Source organism: Rhinolophus hipposideros, assembly GCF_964194185.1.
Source record: "Rhinolophus hipposideros genome assembly, chromosome: 2".
Lineage (NCBI taxonomy): Eukaryota > Metazoa > Chordata > Mammalia > Chiroptera > Rhinolophidae > Rhinolophus > Rhinolophus hipposideros.
The window spans coordinates 55,642,421-55,660,936 of record NC_138048.1 but is presented as its reverse complement, the minus strand read 5'-3'; the positions used below and the strand labels follow the sequence as shown (position 1 = coordinate 55,660,936).

The 18,516-nt window shown below is 34.0% G+C and overlaps 1 protein-coding gene across 3 annotated transcripts in view; it reads right to left on the bottom strand.

Moving 5' to 3' along the window:
- Window positions 1-1,089: 1,089 nt before the first annotated feature.
- Window positions 1,090-18,516, bottom strand: part of FGF12 (fibroblast growth factor 12) — a 526,765-nt gene continuing 509,338 nt past the window's right edge. For 2 of the 3 annotated variants that reach the window (XM_081028817.1, XM_081028816.1), the window contains exon 5: window positions 1,146-3,164. In XM_081028817.1, the coding sequence (XP_080884943.1) occupies window positions 3,046-3,164 (119 nt within the window). In that variant the 3' untranslated portion in view covers window positions 1,146-3,045. Of the gene's footprint in view, window positions 3,165-18,516 lie in introns of all 3 variants that reach the window. The other variant, XM_081028818.1, reaches the window with a different exon arrangement.

Sequence of the window (18,516 nt, the reverse complement as noted above, 5' to 3'; positions counted from 1 at the left end):
ATATTGACCAGAAAACTATTTGGTGAGATTCTCCAAAGTTTTGTTCTCATTCTTAAGTCCAGTGATTTTGAAACATGGTACAACAAGGGCTCTAGAGTAAACATGTCTTAACTTATATGTGCATAGCCAATTACAAAGATTTGCTAAAAGTCATATTTCTCCTGAGAATACCCCAATGGATATATATATATATTTTTTACTTCACTTACAGGAGAATCAATGATGGAAGACTTGAGACCCAGAAATTGGCATAATGAAAATCAAAGTAAAGAATTATTTTACTTGCAATAAACCTGAAAAATGAAATATTTAAACTGGCTCATATTTTTGGAGGAAATCAAATAATTTTATGTTTACATTTAGTACTTTTTAAAAACTTAAAAATCGACAGTGAATACTGGTGTTCTCTAACTGAAGGTTTTATGTTTTTACAAGGTAAACAGCAGTTAAGCAAACATTTGTCCTGTGCTGTATCTAAACCACACTTCTGTCAGGTTAATGTGGAACAGTAGTATACGGTTTCCAAAACATTCTCTGAACTCAATTGTAAATAAGACAAATCTAATTTACAAAGCATTTTACTGTGGTGAGTATTTGCTTAAATGATATGGAGAAACAAAAACATATACTAATTGGCTAGTTAGAATTCTGCCTCTTAACTGCTATCAGGAAGGAGACAAATGTGAGTGTGGATGATAAATGAAAAATAGACATTGAAAATAGAGGGAAGAATTTTGTTGGAGATTCATATCTCTTATCAGATTTTTCATAATATTTAACTGGATTAAATATATTCTGTCATGAAATCATCAGTGTAATTGATAACACTTTGTGAAACTGTCCATTGTGTTACTAATGAGTTTATGGTCAGTGTCTACATGCGTGTGTATGTATCATCATAAAAGCTCAAGTCATTTCATGCTAAATGAGTTTGTGACCTATTTTGTGGAAGTCTCTTTTTATTTCTTCAAAGAAAATAAGGCTTTGTGCTTGGGATTTGTTTGGTCCTGAAAGTGACAGGTGTGTTTATAATCAAGTTGAATCAAGAGTGACAAAAAGAAATACAACCAGATTTCTTATTTTTTTTTTACAAGGGTATCTTTCCTTAGAAGAGTAACATTCTTCTTCTTCTTTTTTTTAAAATTTAGATTCCTTTATTTGTTACTTTCCAAATATTTTGGTTAAACAAATGTTTCTTGCAAATATGTGTTCAAAATCCTTGCCTAGATACATAATTTTTCTTCTTTGCAATTGATTAGGCAAACAGTTCCATTTCATTTTCTAACCTCCTGATAACATAAATAGAATATTTGGTGAAGTACACAAAGCACTATTGGAGGATAATGATTGTGTAGAGTGAGGGAAACTACAATGACCTTGATGGAATACTGCAACCAATGGCAAGGTCATTGAAATGAGGACCTAGACCTCTGCAAAGTGTATTTATTTTAGGGAGTCATATTTGGAACAATACATGCTGGACTGTAGAGTTATAGGAGAAGTAACATGCTAAGTCTTCTCATTGATAATATCCATAAATCTTCTTAACATTCTGTTTTGTTTCGTTTTAATTTGGATATCCCTACACCATTCCTGATTTGTAGGACTAAGTAGATCTATGTTTCCAAGGCAATTACATGGTGTTCATTTCTTCTCTAATATTTTTCTAATACTTTAGTACTCCTAACTGAATTCCCCTAGTCTTACACTGAGACTTTTGTTTGTTTCTTTTTACTACATTAAGCTGCTCACACAACCCTGTCTGTTGGAACCATAGCTGTCAATTCCGTATTGTTTCTCTATGCCTCTGGAAAAGTACAATCTATTCCAAATACTCCTCTGTGTTCTAGGAGACACACTTATGGTCACCTAGACTTATAAACGAGGATAGATAGCAACAAACAAGCCACCTGCTTTGTAAGATAGTGAATAAGGAATTTCACAGCCATGCCTCCCAATATCACGGCAGAGTTTGGAAAACGCTGTATACATACATAAAACTCTGGTAAGTTATAAAGGCAAACACAATTTGCTTTGATCAATTTCCTAAGAAGTATTTCTTTGTGTAAGCCCCCGCTTTGTTCTTTCCTGATGCAAGAGATGGTATAAAACTCTCTAAGACAGCTAGACATGAACCTGTACTCTCAAAGGTATCCACAAAGTTAAAAATCCACAAATAGTAAGAACACGTAACTTGTACATCACTGCCTTGGCATGGTAATAACAAATAATTCTAAAAAGTTACTTCAGCCTTAGCAAAATAATTTTTTTCTAAATTACTAAAAATGAGATCCTAAATTAATAAATTTAATAAAAATATGATCTGCTTTAAGGAGAATCTGAAACTCTCTTTATGAAGGAATGAAATCAGCTAATACCATTAGATTCAACATATAAACACCTAAACAATCTTAAGTTAACAACTTTAAAATACACTTTTAAACTTTTCTTGATGGTAAGTGACTCCTGGCTATATACCTCAGTGGCATTGGAAGAATCTATAATTCATACATGTTCAATATCATGGTAAAAAAAAAAATCCAGGAAACAGGATGCAATTACGTGTCAATTCCAAATGCCCAAAGAAAACATAAAATCAAAACAAAGCTCTCATCACAGCATTATCCAGACTTTAAGCTACTGAGAGCATTACATCAATTTGTAAGTTCAATTCTCCAAAACACTGTTCTTTAATGTAATAACTTTATTTCTTCTTTATTGTAGTTATATCTTCATTACAATTAGCCCTCTATTAATAACAGCACAGTTTACTTTAAAGTTTGTGGAGTCTTGATTTATTTTTCCCCTTGTGCATATATATGCCAATCTTTGTGCATATGCATTTTCTATCACATTGCAACAGGAAAGCTTTAGTTCAATTTTCTTGTCCTACACAAAGGAAGATTTTGAGTGCAGAATCTTCACCACTGGGTGCTGCGTTGCCATTTTATTTTTCTCTCCTTGGGTGGATTTATTGTAAGGAAATGGGTAAAAGGGAGAGGGGAAAAGGGAAGGGATGAGGAGGACGAAGGGAAGAGTTCTCAGCTATGTTGAATCTTGATTCACGACTTTGCCTCCATTCATGGTTGGTGTTCCAGAACTTTTCCTTGAACGCCCTTGTTTTTCTCCAATTTCATGTAGTGATGGCTCTCTGTACATACACACTGGAAAGCAAAATCACAATAATTACTTATAATATTAGACATCAATTTGGTCTCAATAAACATCTCAAATTAGGTTTTTTAATATTCTTAATTTTCATCACGAGCTCTTCTCCTGCTGTAATAACAGGTTTAACTTGATAATGAATTTAGTGGAAACATATGGTCCTCTTCCAGTTCTATCAGTACAAACTTTTAAGTCTTCTTCAACTGCAGACCTTTGAGTGCATGAGATATATGAGATATTTCTGTTCTCTTATAGATAAGGCTGGAGTTTTTACTGTCTACTAACCTATATAACGGGATTTTCATCTAGAGTTAGAGGGGATATTACAGGCTTAACATTTAAAGGATAGAAATAGATATTTTATATTTAGTCCTTAGTCTGCAATCTAATTTGGGTAAAAAAAAAATCCGTTATATACATGCTCCTAATCTTATCCCACTGTAAGAAACATGACATAGTTGTGTTAAACTGAAATATGTTTTGTCAATTTTCAGGGTATCCTACGTAAGAAATGATAATGGGAGAGAAGGCAGAAAAAAATAAAAAAGAAAAAAAAAATCCCCACAATTTTCTCAGTTACTCCAGATTTCCTTTACCTAAGGTAATAATGAACATAGTCCATGGCTTCTTAACTATTCGTCAACAGGAAAAGTGATTACGCAACTGTGTGATTTCAGTTCACATCTATGTAAACAGTTTGTTTTCTCCTCCATTGTTCTGTCTGGCTCTGCAGCTCAGTCATCTGCAAATTTATCATGTTTGTTGCTAGATTATTGCATAAAAAGAACAGTGTTTTTCAATTCATATTTATCCTTGTGAGATAGGCTCTATCAGCACATTGAGTACATTAAAATGGATTCATTATACTGTTGTGAGAAAAACATGACTGCAAATGAGTACATGAAATATGTCACTTAAATACCTGGGATTATTTTCATCTGTGATTTAGGAGCAAACAGTTAAGTACCTCCGCCTATTGAACCACCGCTACAATGCCTTGGTAATCCAATCACATGGTGTCTTCCCCTGGGTTTAGTCCCCGTACCAGAGGTGTGAGTACAGCTGTGACAGAATAGGTGTCTGTCGTGTGTGTTGGTAAGAGACCAATTTGAAAGCCACACTGCCTGGGTCCACATGATTACTCGGCGACTTTCCAGCTCTGTCAACTTGGACACATTTTCACAATTGAAAAATATGAATATCATTTTTATGAGGAAGAAATGCCTGGCATATCGTAAACATCGAAAGATGTTTAAGAAAATGAAGGAGCTCATCTCTTCATGAGGATTTTGAATAACACATTTCAGAGAATATAGTGATAAATTTTTTGGCTGAAGATATTGTAAATCCAACACTAGATTAAGAGAGTTAAGACACAAGTAAGAGTCTCCTCAGACTAGTTCAGTGAGGAGGAGACAGGTTTCTTCCAACAGTAGTAGAGCTTCTTAAACATTAATGTAGATTTGAATATCCTAGGGATATTGTTAAAACGCAGATTCTGATTCAGAAGGTCTGTAGTGGGCTTGAGATTCTGCATTTTTAATAAGCTCCCTGGTGATGCTGATCCTGGTGAAACCCAAACCACACTTTGTGTAGCACAAAATATATACACAAAATATACCGCAAAATTATTCCACATTTTTTGTTGGGGTGAAATTCATTAATAAAATTATAAAAGTTGCAAGTGCATATAATTCTATAATATACCACCTGTATATTGCTTGTATTTTTACCACCCAAAGTCTAGTCTCCTGTCACCATGTATTTGAGCCCTTTTAACCTCTTCAACCTGCCCGGACCCCTCTACTCCTTCCTCTTTGGTAACTACCATACTGTTGTGTCTATGAGGTTTTTTGTTTTGTTTATTCATTAGTTGCTTTCTGTTTTAGATCCCACATATGGTGCTTGTCCTTTTCCATCTGACTTTTCTGCACAGCATGATACTTTTAAGATCTATCCATGTCATTGCAAATGAAAATATTTCATCTTTTTTATGGCTGAGTAGTATTCCATTGTGTATACGTACCACTTCTTCTTTATCTAATCATCTGTCAAAGGACACTTAGGTTGTTTCTATGTCTTCGCTATTGTGAATAATGCTGCAATGAACATGGCGGTATATATCTTTATGAATAAATGTTTTCAAATTTTGGGGGGTATATAATCAGAATAGAGATTTCTGGGTTATACGTAACTCTATTCTTAATTTTTTGAGGAAATACCGTCCTGTTTTCCATAGTGGCCGTACCAATTTACATTCCCACCAGCAGTATACGGAAGTTCCTTTTTCTCCATATCCTCTCTAACATTTGTTATTTCTTGTCTTATTGGTAATAGCCATTCTAACAGGTGTGAGGTGATAGCTCATTGTAGTTTTGATTTGCATTTCCCTTGCAGCTAGTGAAGTTGAGTATTTTTTTCATATATCTGTTGGTTGTTTGTATATCTTCTTGGGAAAAGTGTGTGTTCAGGTCATCAGCCCATTTTCTAATTGGATCGTTTGTTTGTTTTTTTTGTTGTTGTTGTAGAGTTGTATGAGTTCTTTATATATTTTTTGGATATTAGCCCCTTATCAGAGGTGTTGTTTGCAAATATCTTCTCCCATTTGGTTTGTTGTCTTTTTGTTTTGTTGATGTTTCTTTGGCTGTGCAGAAGCTTTTTAGTTTGATGTAATCTCACTCATTTAGTTTTTCGTTTACTTCCCTTGCCTTTGGGGTCAAATTTATAAAATCCTTTCTGAATCCAAGATCCGAAAGTTTAGTACCTATGTTTTTTTCTATGTCGTTCATTGTTTCAGGTCTTATATTAAAGTCTTTGATCTATTTTGAGTTATGATCTTTTGATCTATTTTTTATGTATGGTTTCAAATAATAGTCTAGTTTCAAGCTTTTGTATATGGCTTTCCAATTTTCTCAGCTCTAATTATTGAAGAGGCTTTCTTATCTCCATTTTATGTTTTTTGGCTCCTCTGTCGAATGTTATTTGGCCATACATACGTGGGTTTATTTCTGGGCTGTCAATTCTGTCCCATTTGTCTGTGTGTCTTTTTTCTGCCAATACCATAGTGTTTTGATTATTGTAGCTTTGTATTATAATTTGAAGTCAGGGGTTGTGATACCTCCAGCTTTGTTCTTTTTTCTCAGGATTTCTTTGGCTATCCAGAGTCATTTGTGGTTCTACACAAATTTGATGGTTTTTTGTTTTATTTATTTGAAAAATGCCATTGAGATTTTGATGGGGATTGCATTAAATCTGTATATTGCTTTAGATAACTATGTTGATTCTTCCAATCCATGAACATTGAATATATTTCTATTTCTTTGTGTCTGCTTCAATTTCTTTCAACATATTTTAGTTTTCAGTGTATAGGTCTGTCACATTCTTTGTTAAGTTTATTCCTAGGTATTTTTTTTCTTTTTGTTGCTGTTGCAGATAAAATTACTTTCATTTCTTTTTCTGAAATTTTATCATTATTATATAATAATGTGATAGATTTTTGTACATTGATTTTGTATCCTGCAACTTTACTATACTTGTTTATTATTTCTAATAGTTTTTTTTATTTTGTTTTGCTTTGTCTTGTTTTGTTTTGGGTGGAGTTATTAGGGTTTTCTATATAAAGAATCATGATATCTGCAGAAAGTCACAATTTTACTTCTTCATTCCCAGTTTGGATGCCTTTTCTTTCTTTCTCCTACCTGACCGCTCTGGCTAAGACTTCCAATACTATGTTGAAAAACAGTATTCCTGATCTTAAAGGAAAAACTTTCAGTTTTCAGCATTGAGTATTGTATTAGCTGAGGGTTTGTCATATATGGCCTTACTATGTTGAGGCCCATTTAATTGTTTTATTTTTTTATAAATGGATGTTACAGCTTGCCAAATGCTTTTTCTGTATCTATTGAAGTCCACATTACCCTGATGCCCAAAGCTAGGAAGGGCAACACAAGAAAATTACAGACCAGTATCCCTGACAAATATAAATTCAAAAAACCTAAACACTAGCAAATCAAATACATTAAAAAATAATAAATCATGATCAAGTGGGGCTCATTCTAGAGGCACTAGGATGGCTCAACATATGTGAATCAATCAAATCATTTAAAAAATGATTTTTTATCCTCTAACAAAATAGAGGATAAAAAATCATTTTTTAAAATGAGATTTTCAAATATTTTAATTATTGCAGTGAGTGGTTCCTCCTATATTCCTAAAGGACTAACTGCCTTTGGCCTAAATAGCAAAGCGCACAGAGAAAACTGTTCAGAAAGAATTGATCCTGTAATTTCCAGGTGGTACCAGTAGGTAATTGAATTTTATGTCTTTTACAAAAGACAGAATAGTCTTATGGAAGATCCTATTGGAATCTTGAAGTTTCTCAAGTCTAATGTTTCTTACCTGTATTTCTGTTACGGACAGTGTCAAAATCTCCAAAACTAAAGCATATATTTATATGTGCAAAATACAGCCATTTATTTATAACTGGTTAATGCACAATGGAACTTGGAAGAAACAACGAAGTATTCAGTTGGAAAGCTATTCATATGATGTCATACAGTAGCTTTTCCCTGCTCTGTCACCTAATCAGCTGTGAAAACACATACATCCCCAGGACTGCTAAATTGGAGTCTCAGTGAACAAAACAAAATAATGTTTTCTTTTTCTTTTTGAATACACAATAGATTTTGACATGCAAATTTCTTAAACTTCAAGTTTGAGATAATGAAGAATATTGTTTTAAAATTTCCATTAAATAATATATTTTAAATAATTTTTGTAGCTATATATCTCTTAGTTTTCTTATGTCATAGATTCTATCCAAGACATATAGTTTTAACTTTTAATTTTTTTTCTTGCTATGTCTCACACATAAAATATTTCAGTTGTGATAACACAAAATGCTACCATTATAATTACCGCTGAAGATCGTATTTCCAGTAACTTAACCCTGTTGTTCATCCTGGTATCAAGTCCTCAGAGAGGTTTCCAAATTGGCATCTGAAAATTTTCAGTGTCTCAAAAAGAACAAAACTCACTAGTGTCAGAGCAAAGTGTGCAACTTGCTCTTCTAAGACAACTCAATCACTAACTTGCTGATAGTTCCATTAAGTGGAGTAATAAAATTCTGGGATTTAAAATCTAGTTTATATATGTTAGTTTAGTTCACTGAAACCCCTGTCCCCAATAAATCAAATAGGTATTTGAATTTCTGTATTTCTGTTTACAGGAAGAACTGAATGTTTAAAGAAAGCAAACTAAGGAAGGCAAAAAAAAGAGAGAGCAAATATCTTTGTCAAACCAAAAGATTAAATTTAAATTTCTTGCTATTTACAGGCTCTAAGAATATTCAGGCTTGGTAATACTGTCTAACTTAAGAAGCTGACAAATCAAGGGGTGTGAATCTCAATCAAATTTTATAAATAAAATGTAATTAAAAGATCATAATCGAGCTAGAAAGCAAGAAAAAACCAAAAGACTTCAGGAATGTAATTTCCACTGATAGTTATATTAACACTCTATCACTATGCTATTCTACACAATAGAATGAAGAAACAAAATACGAGGAAAATAGAAGGCATAAGGGTTCTATCAAGTGCATTATAAGTCCAAAATGTAAACCCAAATCACCATGATGTATACAATAACCACAATGATAATCTCTTAAATAAACCTTTAATCCCTGAAATAAATCTATTATTTCAGGGTCTTTAAAGCCACTTCAAATTGATTGACTCTGATAATTATAATAACACTGTGAATAAAGTCAATGAGAAATTCTTACCCCATTTTTGAAACATAAAAGAAACTGCAACTTCCCTAAAGTCAGATGCACCATTATTAGTAGCCTAACGAGTTCTTAATAGAATCAGAAAAGTCATTCGTCAAACAAATGTACAAATGATTATCTTATATCAGATAATGTGTAAGTTATCATACCTATATATTAATCAAGGTCTAAGTAGGCCTTACCTTTACTAAATATTCCCAATGTCATCCAAAAAGGTAATGAAAAAAAATGTAGGAGGGCTATTGTAAAAAAACACAAAAACAAAAACCCAGAAAATAGTGTTGCCAAAATGTGTTGGCATGTATGTGGAGAAGCTGGAACCCTCATACATTACTGGTAGGAATATAAAATTTTCAACCTTTGTGGAAAACAATATGGTGATTATTCAAAAAATTAAACATAGACTTACTATATGATTCAGAAATTCCACTTCTGGATATATACCCAAAATAATTAAAAAGCAGGGTTGTGAACAGATATTTGCATATCAGTGTTCATAACAGCATTGCTTACAATAGTCAAAATGTGGGAGCAACCAAAGCATTCATCAAAGGATGAATGAATAAACAAAATGTGATATACTTGTATACATACAATGAAATCCTGTTCAGCCTTAAAAAGAAAGGAAATTCTGACACAAACATTAATGAACCTTGAGGACATTATGCTAGGTGAAATAAACTAGACAAATATTTTATAATTCTATTTATGTGAGAAACCTAGAATACTTAAATACACAGAGACAGAAAGGAGAATGATGGTGGCCAGGGGCCGGGGAAGGGAGAATGGGAATGGGTACAGAGTCTCAGTTCAGAACATGAAAAAGTTTTGGAGATGGAAGTTAGCGATTGTAGTAATGATTGCACAACAATGTAAATGTACTTAAATGGCACTGAAATGTACACTTAAAGTGGAAAATTTTATGTCATATGCATTTATACAACATAATTGATAATAACAGTTTTTATTTTAAAAAAAGAACACATAGAGAAACAAATGCACTGAGTGTAAGTTATAAACAAAAAGTGACTATTAAAGCCAGAAGTGTCCTATTTGAATAGGAAGAGCCAATGATGCCTCAATAGTCAAAAATATGTCTTAAGACTGAGAGAGAGCTGAGATATAACTGAAGGGGTGTTGGGTGGTGAGAGGATAGCAGAAGCTGATGAAAACATCGTAGGACCGCACTGCCTAATACAGTACCCATTTAGCCGTATGTGCTGATCACGTACTTAAAATGTGGCTAGTTCTAATTCATATGTGCTGTAAGTATAATATAAACCCTAAATTTTAAAGACTATACAGAAAGAATAATATATCTCAGTAAAAATATTTTCTACTGATTATATACTGAAACAATAACATTTTGGACATATTGGGTTGAATATATTAAAAAATGTGTTTCACATTTGTTTTGTAAATATGATTACTAGAAAATTTTAATTTACATATGTAGCTCATATTATACTTCCCTGAGACAGTGCTGTCTTAGAAGAGTTTGCTGTTTTCTGGAAGAAAAGTGTCTTAATTAGAGCTAAAGCTACATATTACTATATGATGAGGATGACAGTTGAGAAAACTTCCCAGCCTGTTTATACCTGACCTCCATATGCAGACTTAGAAAAAGCAGAGTGTCGTGAATGGAAAGTGCCAAGGTAGAGTAATTTATGTCAAGGGGACTAAAATGAAGCCAAGAGGCTATAAAGTGTTTGCCGTATGCAAGTCCCACTCATGAACTTTTGAACCTTTTTGGAAACCACTTCCTGGACTTTACTTCCTCCTTACCAAGCAACTAAACCATCTACATTCTTCATTTGAAAGGAGCCAATACTTTCACCAGCCAGTGCCCTTCATTTACATAGAGCTCCTAAAGGGGAACAGTACTTGTCGTTTTTTTTGCATCCTTCATTTACGTATTGGACATAAACATTCCCTGTTAAGCTAACCACATCCTTCATTTGCACAGAGGACCTAAATGAGAACTGCACTTGTGGATTTTGCTTTTATAAATCCTGCTTTTCTTTGTTCTCTCCAGAGCACAATTTGGGTTGCTTCCTGAATCTGTGCCTCCCGGATTGCAATGCTTGGCTCAAATAGATGCTTTTTATTGTTTGTTATAACCCAAACCTTTATTTTGGTCAACAATATCTTAGATCCCTTTGATAGGAGGTACTGTTTCACAAAACAGTTACTGACCCTTTAATTTGGCTCAACTAATATTGCATCTTTTTAATTCTACTACTGACTTTTCATTTTCTTTTCTCTCCTCAAATTTCAATTACTCTGTGCTAACTAATAACCAAAGAGGAATTTGTTCAAGCATTAATTTGTTCATTTATTCTATGAACAGGTGAATATTTACTTTGAACTAGGAAATCTGCCTAATTCTGTATCATCTGCAAGAAATGACATCTTGATTCCTGCCCTCAAGGAATAAGATTGGCAGGGCCAATTTGTGTCCGATCTCCTGAATTCCTGGCCAGATCACTAAAACCATAATTATGATATATATCAGCTTTAACTTGATAGTGAATGCAGAGTTAATAACGTGTCCATCAAGTATATGAGTATATAGGGAAAAACTATTTACTCAATCTCTTTATCTAGAAAAACGTCTAACTGTGTTTACATGACATGAATACCACCAGTCAGGTTAGTCAGGAAGAATCAGTCAAATTGAATCTTACTGCATGGATTCTGTTAAGAAATGGTTGCCAGCATTTGAAACTTGCATGAGTTGTTTTGATGCCTCGTGAACACAATCTTAATGTCTTAGGATCAAACATAGCTGAGGAACCAGTATATATGAGACCTGCTGCTTATCTAATATAGACAATGTCTAATACACTCCAAGTACCATAATTTTGACTGCTATTGAAAAGTGGGGTTCACTTATTCAAGTTAATTAACATGTTGAGAAGGGTTATACTTTTGTTTTCTGGGGAGCTTAATTTAGCACTTAAAAAGACTAAAAAAGGATAAATCAAGTATTACTAATCCCAAATATAAGAATCATATATACTTTACCATACAATAAAAATTAATCACAATTTTATACAGTTACTGGTATTAGAATTTAAAGTTCTGGTATTGATTTCCAATCATATACTACTAAGCAATTTGAAAAAAATTCAATAGTTATATAAATTGTGCTTCTGAAATCATTCCTATCCTAAATTGTGCTTCTGAAATAATTCCTATCTCATGCAAGATAAAGTTTTCCTCTACCTAATAACCAGGACCTTTTTACTAATTGCAAAGAATCCCAGTCTCTTGATGTAAGTAGCTCAAAGTACAGTGATACTTAAAAAAGGGGGTTTTCCATTACTTTCTGTTATAGTAAGCTATTATAACATAAGGAATAGATTTATTTTACTTTAGGGGACTTGATAATTTTTTTGAAACAATACCTTTGTTCTTGAATATTTTCTTCTCAATCGTTCTGTTTTATGCATTTTAGCCCACAACAGCCATGAGAGCAAAGTGATATTCTAGTTCTTTTGATGAGCAGTATTTTCCAGACTTGGAATAAATTAGAGAAACAAACAAAAAGATCTAACTCCCTATCTTTCTTGTCTTCCCAAGTCCCCAGTGTTGTTTCACAGAAATCTAAATTCAATGCAACTGCCCATTTAACAGGTGGAAACAAATCATCTTATTTAGGCAACTTGGGATGCCACTATCTTAAACATATCTCATTCAGTACCTGTGGGCTACACTTTGATACAGATGTTATTTTCAGGGGGCATGATTTAATGCTAGCACTAGGTATGGAACTAATTTCTAACTGTGTTTCTTTCAGATTTCACTTTACACTATTTTCCAATAAAGTTTCACTATCCAAATTTCAAGACTGTTCAGTATCCTGATGATGCGTGACCTGAATCATTAACAACCAATGTTTCCACTCTCATCTGGCCCTTCTGAATTTTCCTTGATTACGTTTCTTGCTCTCTTTCCTCTTTAAAGCAGGAAAAAAAGAAAAAAAGAAAAGAAAAAAAAAACTTTCTTTTTTGACCCCTCAGGATATTTTTGAGATAAATATCATTGTTTCTCTAACACATGTGGTATCACAATAGTTTTAGATAAATGCTAAAAGGAAACAATGTTCTGCAAAGGGAAGCATTTCTGTTTGGTTCTTCAATATGCTGTTTTCAATTCAGTTTTCTTCCGATTTTTCTCTATTCTTTCACGTTTCAATTTCTTCCTCTTTCTCCCCTTCTCCTTCATTTCCTTCTCTTTTTTCTGGATGTTTCCTTTTATTCATAGTTGACCTTTCCTGACTTATAATACATTGAAGCAGAGGAATTGATCCTGGCTTTCAGAGTAAAAATGAGGTAGAGAGATTTGATGAGAGAGTGTTTCTCATTGCAGACACAAGGACAAGTGCAGGTTTCTTATAACAGTCCACATCATGTATTACTTTAACACATAGCATTTGTTAGGAATCTCCAGTTCAACGCTTTAATGTGAGCAAAACACACCTGTGGGGTGGACACTTGTCATTTCATGACTTGGCATAGCAAAAGTCATTTTCACAGCTGCCTGAGATACACTGGCCATATTTCTTCTTTTTTCTTGTTTCTTTTCTTTTCTTTTCTTGTCTTTTCTTTTTTTATTAGTTTCAGGTGTACAAAACAATATAATAGATGTTTGTCATTTATATCCCTCACACAGTGATAACCCCCCTCCCCCCATCCACTAACCCTCTGACATCGCATACAGCCATCACATTTCCACTGTCTCTATTCCTTATGCTGAACTCCACTTCTTGTAATATATATATATATATATATATATATATATATATATATATATATATATATATATATAAATTGTAGTTGACAGTCATTATTGTTCAGCTTCAGTTTCAGGTGTGCAGTGCAGTGATCAGGCATCTACATCATCCCTGAGGTGGTCTCCCTAATGAGACAAGTGTTCACCGGATACCCTACAAAACCTTTACAACATTGTTGCTTACATTCCCCAAATTGATTTTTGTATCCCCGTGGCAATCTTGTGGTTACCAATTGTGCTTTCTAATCTCACCTTCCCCCTTATCCCCACCTCCCTCCCATGTAGCAAACCTCAGTTTTTCCTCTATGTCTCTGAGACTGTTTCTGATTAATTCATTCATTTATTATTTTCCTTAGATTTCACATATAAGTGAGATCATGTGGTATTTGTCGTTCTCTGTCTGACTTATTTCACTTAGCATAATGTTCTCTAGGTCCATCCATATTGTTACAAATGGTAGGATTTCATTCTTCTTTATGGCTGTGTAATACTCCATTGTATAAATGTACCACAGTTTCTTAATCCAGTCATCTACCAATGGGCAGTTAGGTTGTTTCCATGTCTTGGCTATTGTGTATAGTGCTGCAATAAACATAGGCATGCATAAATTTTTTTGAATTAGAGTTTTGGATTTTTCCAGATAGATACCTAGGAGTGGAATTGCTGGGTCATAAGGTATTTCCATTTTCAGTTTTTTTCAGATACCTCCATACTGTTTTACATAGTGACACTGGCAATATTTCTGTAGCAAGCCCTGCAGTCCCGGTATAACAAATAAAACCTTACACTGGGTCATAATGAGACTATTGGCTACCAGCTTTGTAACCATATGTGGTATTTGCTCTATATATTTATTCTTGCTTTATTTTTAAATGCAAGATTGTGCCATTGGAGAAGAGAAAAACAAAATATATTCGTACGAGGTCTGACAATTAAGTTTGTGAGCTCATCCTAGAAAAAGTGCTACATACCTCATTGCTGAATATCACTACAGTCACCTTCAAAGTACTCCCCTTGGGAAGCTATGCACCGATGCCAGCGCCTAGTCCACCCTTCAAAGCAATTTTGGAATTCTTTTTCTGGAATGGCTATCAGAGCTGTTGTTGTATTACCCTTGATGTCCTGAATGTCATCAAAATGTCTTCTTTCAATATTTTCTTTATCTTCAGGTAAAGAAAGAAGTCATTGAGGGCGAGATCAGGTGAGTAGGGAGGGTGTTCCAATACAGTTATTTGTTTACTGGCTAAAAACTCCGTCACAGACAGTGCCATGTGAGCTGGTGCATTTTCGTGATGCAGGAACCATCAATTGTTGGTGAAAATTTCAGGTCGTCTAACTTTTTCATGCAGCCTTTTCAGCTTCCAAATAGTAAACTTGGTTGCCTGTTTGTTCAGTTGGTAAAAATTCATAATGAATTCATCTGGTATCAAAAAAGGTTAGCAACATCATTGTAACGAGTTCTCAAACTTAATTGTCAGACCTTATATATCACTGAGCTTTGAAGTCTTGTTAAAAATAAAATCTGTTCTTTCTTTGTAAGATTAGGTATGGGTCTCTCCAGGGCAGTATTTCCATTTAAAATTTTTATATTATATTCTTTCTACTGGTACCTCTGTTGCAAATGCTGTTATCAGGATATGCAGACATTCCTTGCCATTTATCACAGTTCAGATTCCCTGTTTGCAACTTTTGACATTCAACAATCACTTTTATTATAGTTATCATAGATTTCCCCTGGAAAACTTAAACTAAAATGATGCCTTTCTTAAAAGGATAAAAAAAAGTGAAATCTCAGGAAGTGCTGTTATTTATAAACCAGACGACTATAATAAACCAAGGTCCAGGTACCATCCCATGAGTTCTCTTTTCCTAAGTAGCCACCACCCTCATAATCATAGCTAATGTTAATTAAGCACTTACGATATATCTGCATTTGATGTCCACTAAGATTACTGTAAATGACCCTAAAAGGTAGATATGTTTATTGGTCCTGTTTTGCAATTGAGGAAATTGAAGAACAAAAAGAGTAGTCTGTTCAAGTAGTGCACTGATACATGACAGAATCAGCATTCAAATTCACGTGTGATTAAGCTTAAAGAAAAATAGTCTAATATGTCTGGGGAAAAACATAAAACTGCTAACTGGTCTCAGGTCAAAATATTGACCCCAAATCTCGGGCTGGGGGGAGATGCTACTACATTTCTCTAGCTAACCACCTCCCCCATTCTTCCCATGTGAGGATTCCACACCTTTTCTTTCCTCCTCAAACTTCCAACACCACCCCAAACCCTCGTAAGACTCAGCTAATTGGCCTTCTTTGTTTCTTTTCTTTTCTTTCTCTCCTTCTCCTTCTCCTTTCTCTTTCCTTCCTCCATCCCTTCCTCCCTCCCTCCGACCCTTCTTTTTATCATCAACCTACCTTACTTTGTATTTCACATAGAAAAGAGAAGCAGAAGAGAAAGTTTTCATATTTCCACCACAAAAATGATGACCTGCTCACATGCCCTGGCTTCCTGCTCGTCGCAAGGCTTGAACTCTTCCTGTTTCTATCTAAATCTAGCCCTTCACTTGCCACTTGTGTACTTGATTCCTATGCCCTCTACTCAGTGCTATTCAGTGACTCTTTCTCCTATAATACCAATTTTATTTCTCCTCGATTGTTCAGTCTATAAACATCTTGCAATAGCATTAGGCAAACCCCCACCGTGTAACCATTACGTTTCTCTTCAGCTTGCTCCCCATCTCTCTACTTTCGTTTTTATAACAGAACTCCTCAAAAGTATCATTTCTTTCTTCTATTATTTTACCTTCTGTGATGACTTAAATCCACTTCAGTTAGACTTACTCCCCTCTACTCCACTGAAATGACTCTTGTTAAGTCACTGTTGACCTCATGTGACAATGCAATGGCCAATCCTCATCCAGCAGCGTACTGGTGCTAAGCAGCATTTGATAAAGATAATAGTTCTGGTCTCAGTTTTGCCTCTTTCTAGTTGTATGGACTTAGGTGAGTTATCTAACCTCTCTTAAATTCAGTTTCCACGTGTTTAAAGTTGGGATGATAATCTTAACCTGCAGACTCCCAAGGTGTTAGTAACTATCACATGGTACTCTGGTTATGAAGATAATACTGAGCTGTGCAAATGGAATATAAAGTAATACAACTGCCACTACTAATTATTACTTTTATATTACTGCTGGATTCTTGCAAATCATTTAAAAAATAAGAGTTCTGGTAGTTATGGGTAAAACTAGGTAGAAGGCATTGAGTATCAATATTGCTCTGTCATGAAGAGCTGGAAAACGTGTACGGAGGGCAATTGTTGTGACTGACAAATTCTGTTTTCCAAATGGAGGCAACCTAACTCCAGTTTCTGCCAAGGCTCATCAATAACACAGTATAAAGAATCCCATCCTATACCAGTTCCCATCAAAGAAGAATGAAAAATGACTAATCTTTATTACTACCAATTTAATTGAATTTTCCTTGGCCATCTGTAATTTTCAAGAAGTAGAAAGGTTGGATTGCTCTGTTAGTTAATGTACCATTGAGTATATTTAATTATCTTAACAGCAGATCATGGAAGGGCGTGGGCAATTAACATGAAGCAATTTCACACCTTAATTAATGTCACACGGAAACCCTTTGGAAGTGTAGAATTTTAAGTGCTGGTTCAGGAGCAATGCATTGCCAAAGGAATGCATCCAGTATGCTGTAAATATTTATTACAAAGAGTTAAGAGACATTGTGAACAAATAGATCTATATCTTCATTTAGAAAGAGACCAGAAGTAATATTTATGTGTAAGAGAGAGAGAGGTATGAAAGAAGATGTGGAAGATAGAGAGGAAGATTTTATTAAAGACTAAATTCAAAGCTTTGAAAAGCTGCTTTGAAGGAGTTATAATGTTTTGGGGGAAGAAGGTGTCCTAGGTGGGCAGAGATCCCAAACTCAAAAGATGGAGGAGAGAGAGTTGCAGCTATTATCTTTTCTGTAATTAAAACAATCAGGGGCATGAGAAGTACCTTTTTGCTTCATCTGTTTTTGTTCTGTTTTTGTCAGTAAGAATAATTGAATCTAAAAGAGGATTTTGGAAACCAAACCATTTAGTTTATCTTTCCAATTAATTTAAATAAAAATAGCTAAATAAATTTTTCATTAGTGTCCTCTCAACTGGAGCTTTACCCTAGGACTCCTGATTTGTTGTTCGTTAGTGTCTTATTACACAGTTTTTGAAGGGATTATTATTTTCCCTCCAAATTCAGTTTTCATTGTTTCTAATCCTGTATTCAATGCCACCCCTCATAGCATTTCTCCAGTACATAACACAATGAAAGTGTCCAATTTCCAAGGGAAGATAAAAAAGGCACTTTTTACTGATCTTAAAGATTTGAGAAATCCAACTTTCTTATAATGTCTAATCTTCATATTATTTCTATGAAACAGATGGAATTTATTATCGACTTTGTCTTCAGAGACTACCAAGGTTGAAGAAAAAATGTTTTCTCAAAATTACTTAGAAAATCATTAACAAAACTTTTATAGAAGAGCTAGACATTTATTTATCCATGATTAAGTCATTTCTATTAGGTTACTCTTTCTCAGTGATCAATTTAGTAAAATAATTGCCATTACCATTACTAACTCCAGACAGTAATTTAATCCACCACTAAAATACAACTATCTTAATAGCAATATAAAAATGTAAAAATGTAACATGTTTAATATATTTAATTCCAAGGTGTCAGAGTGACAATTTACC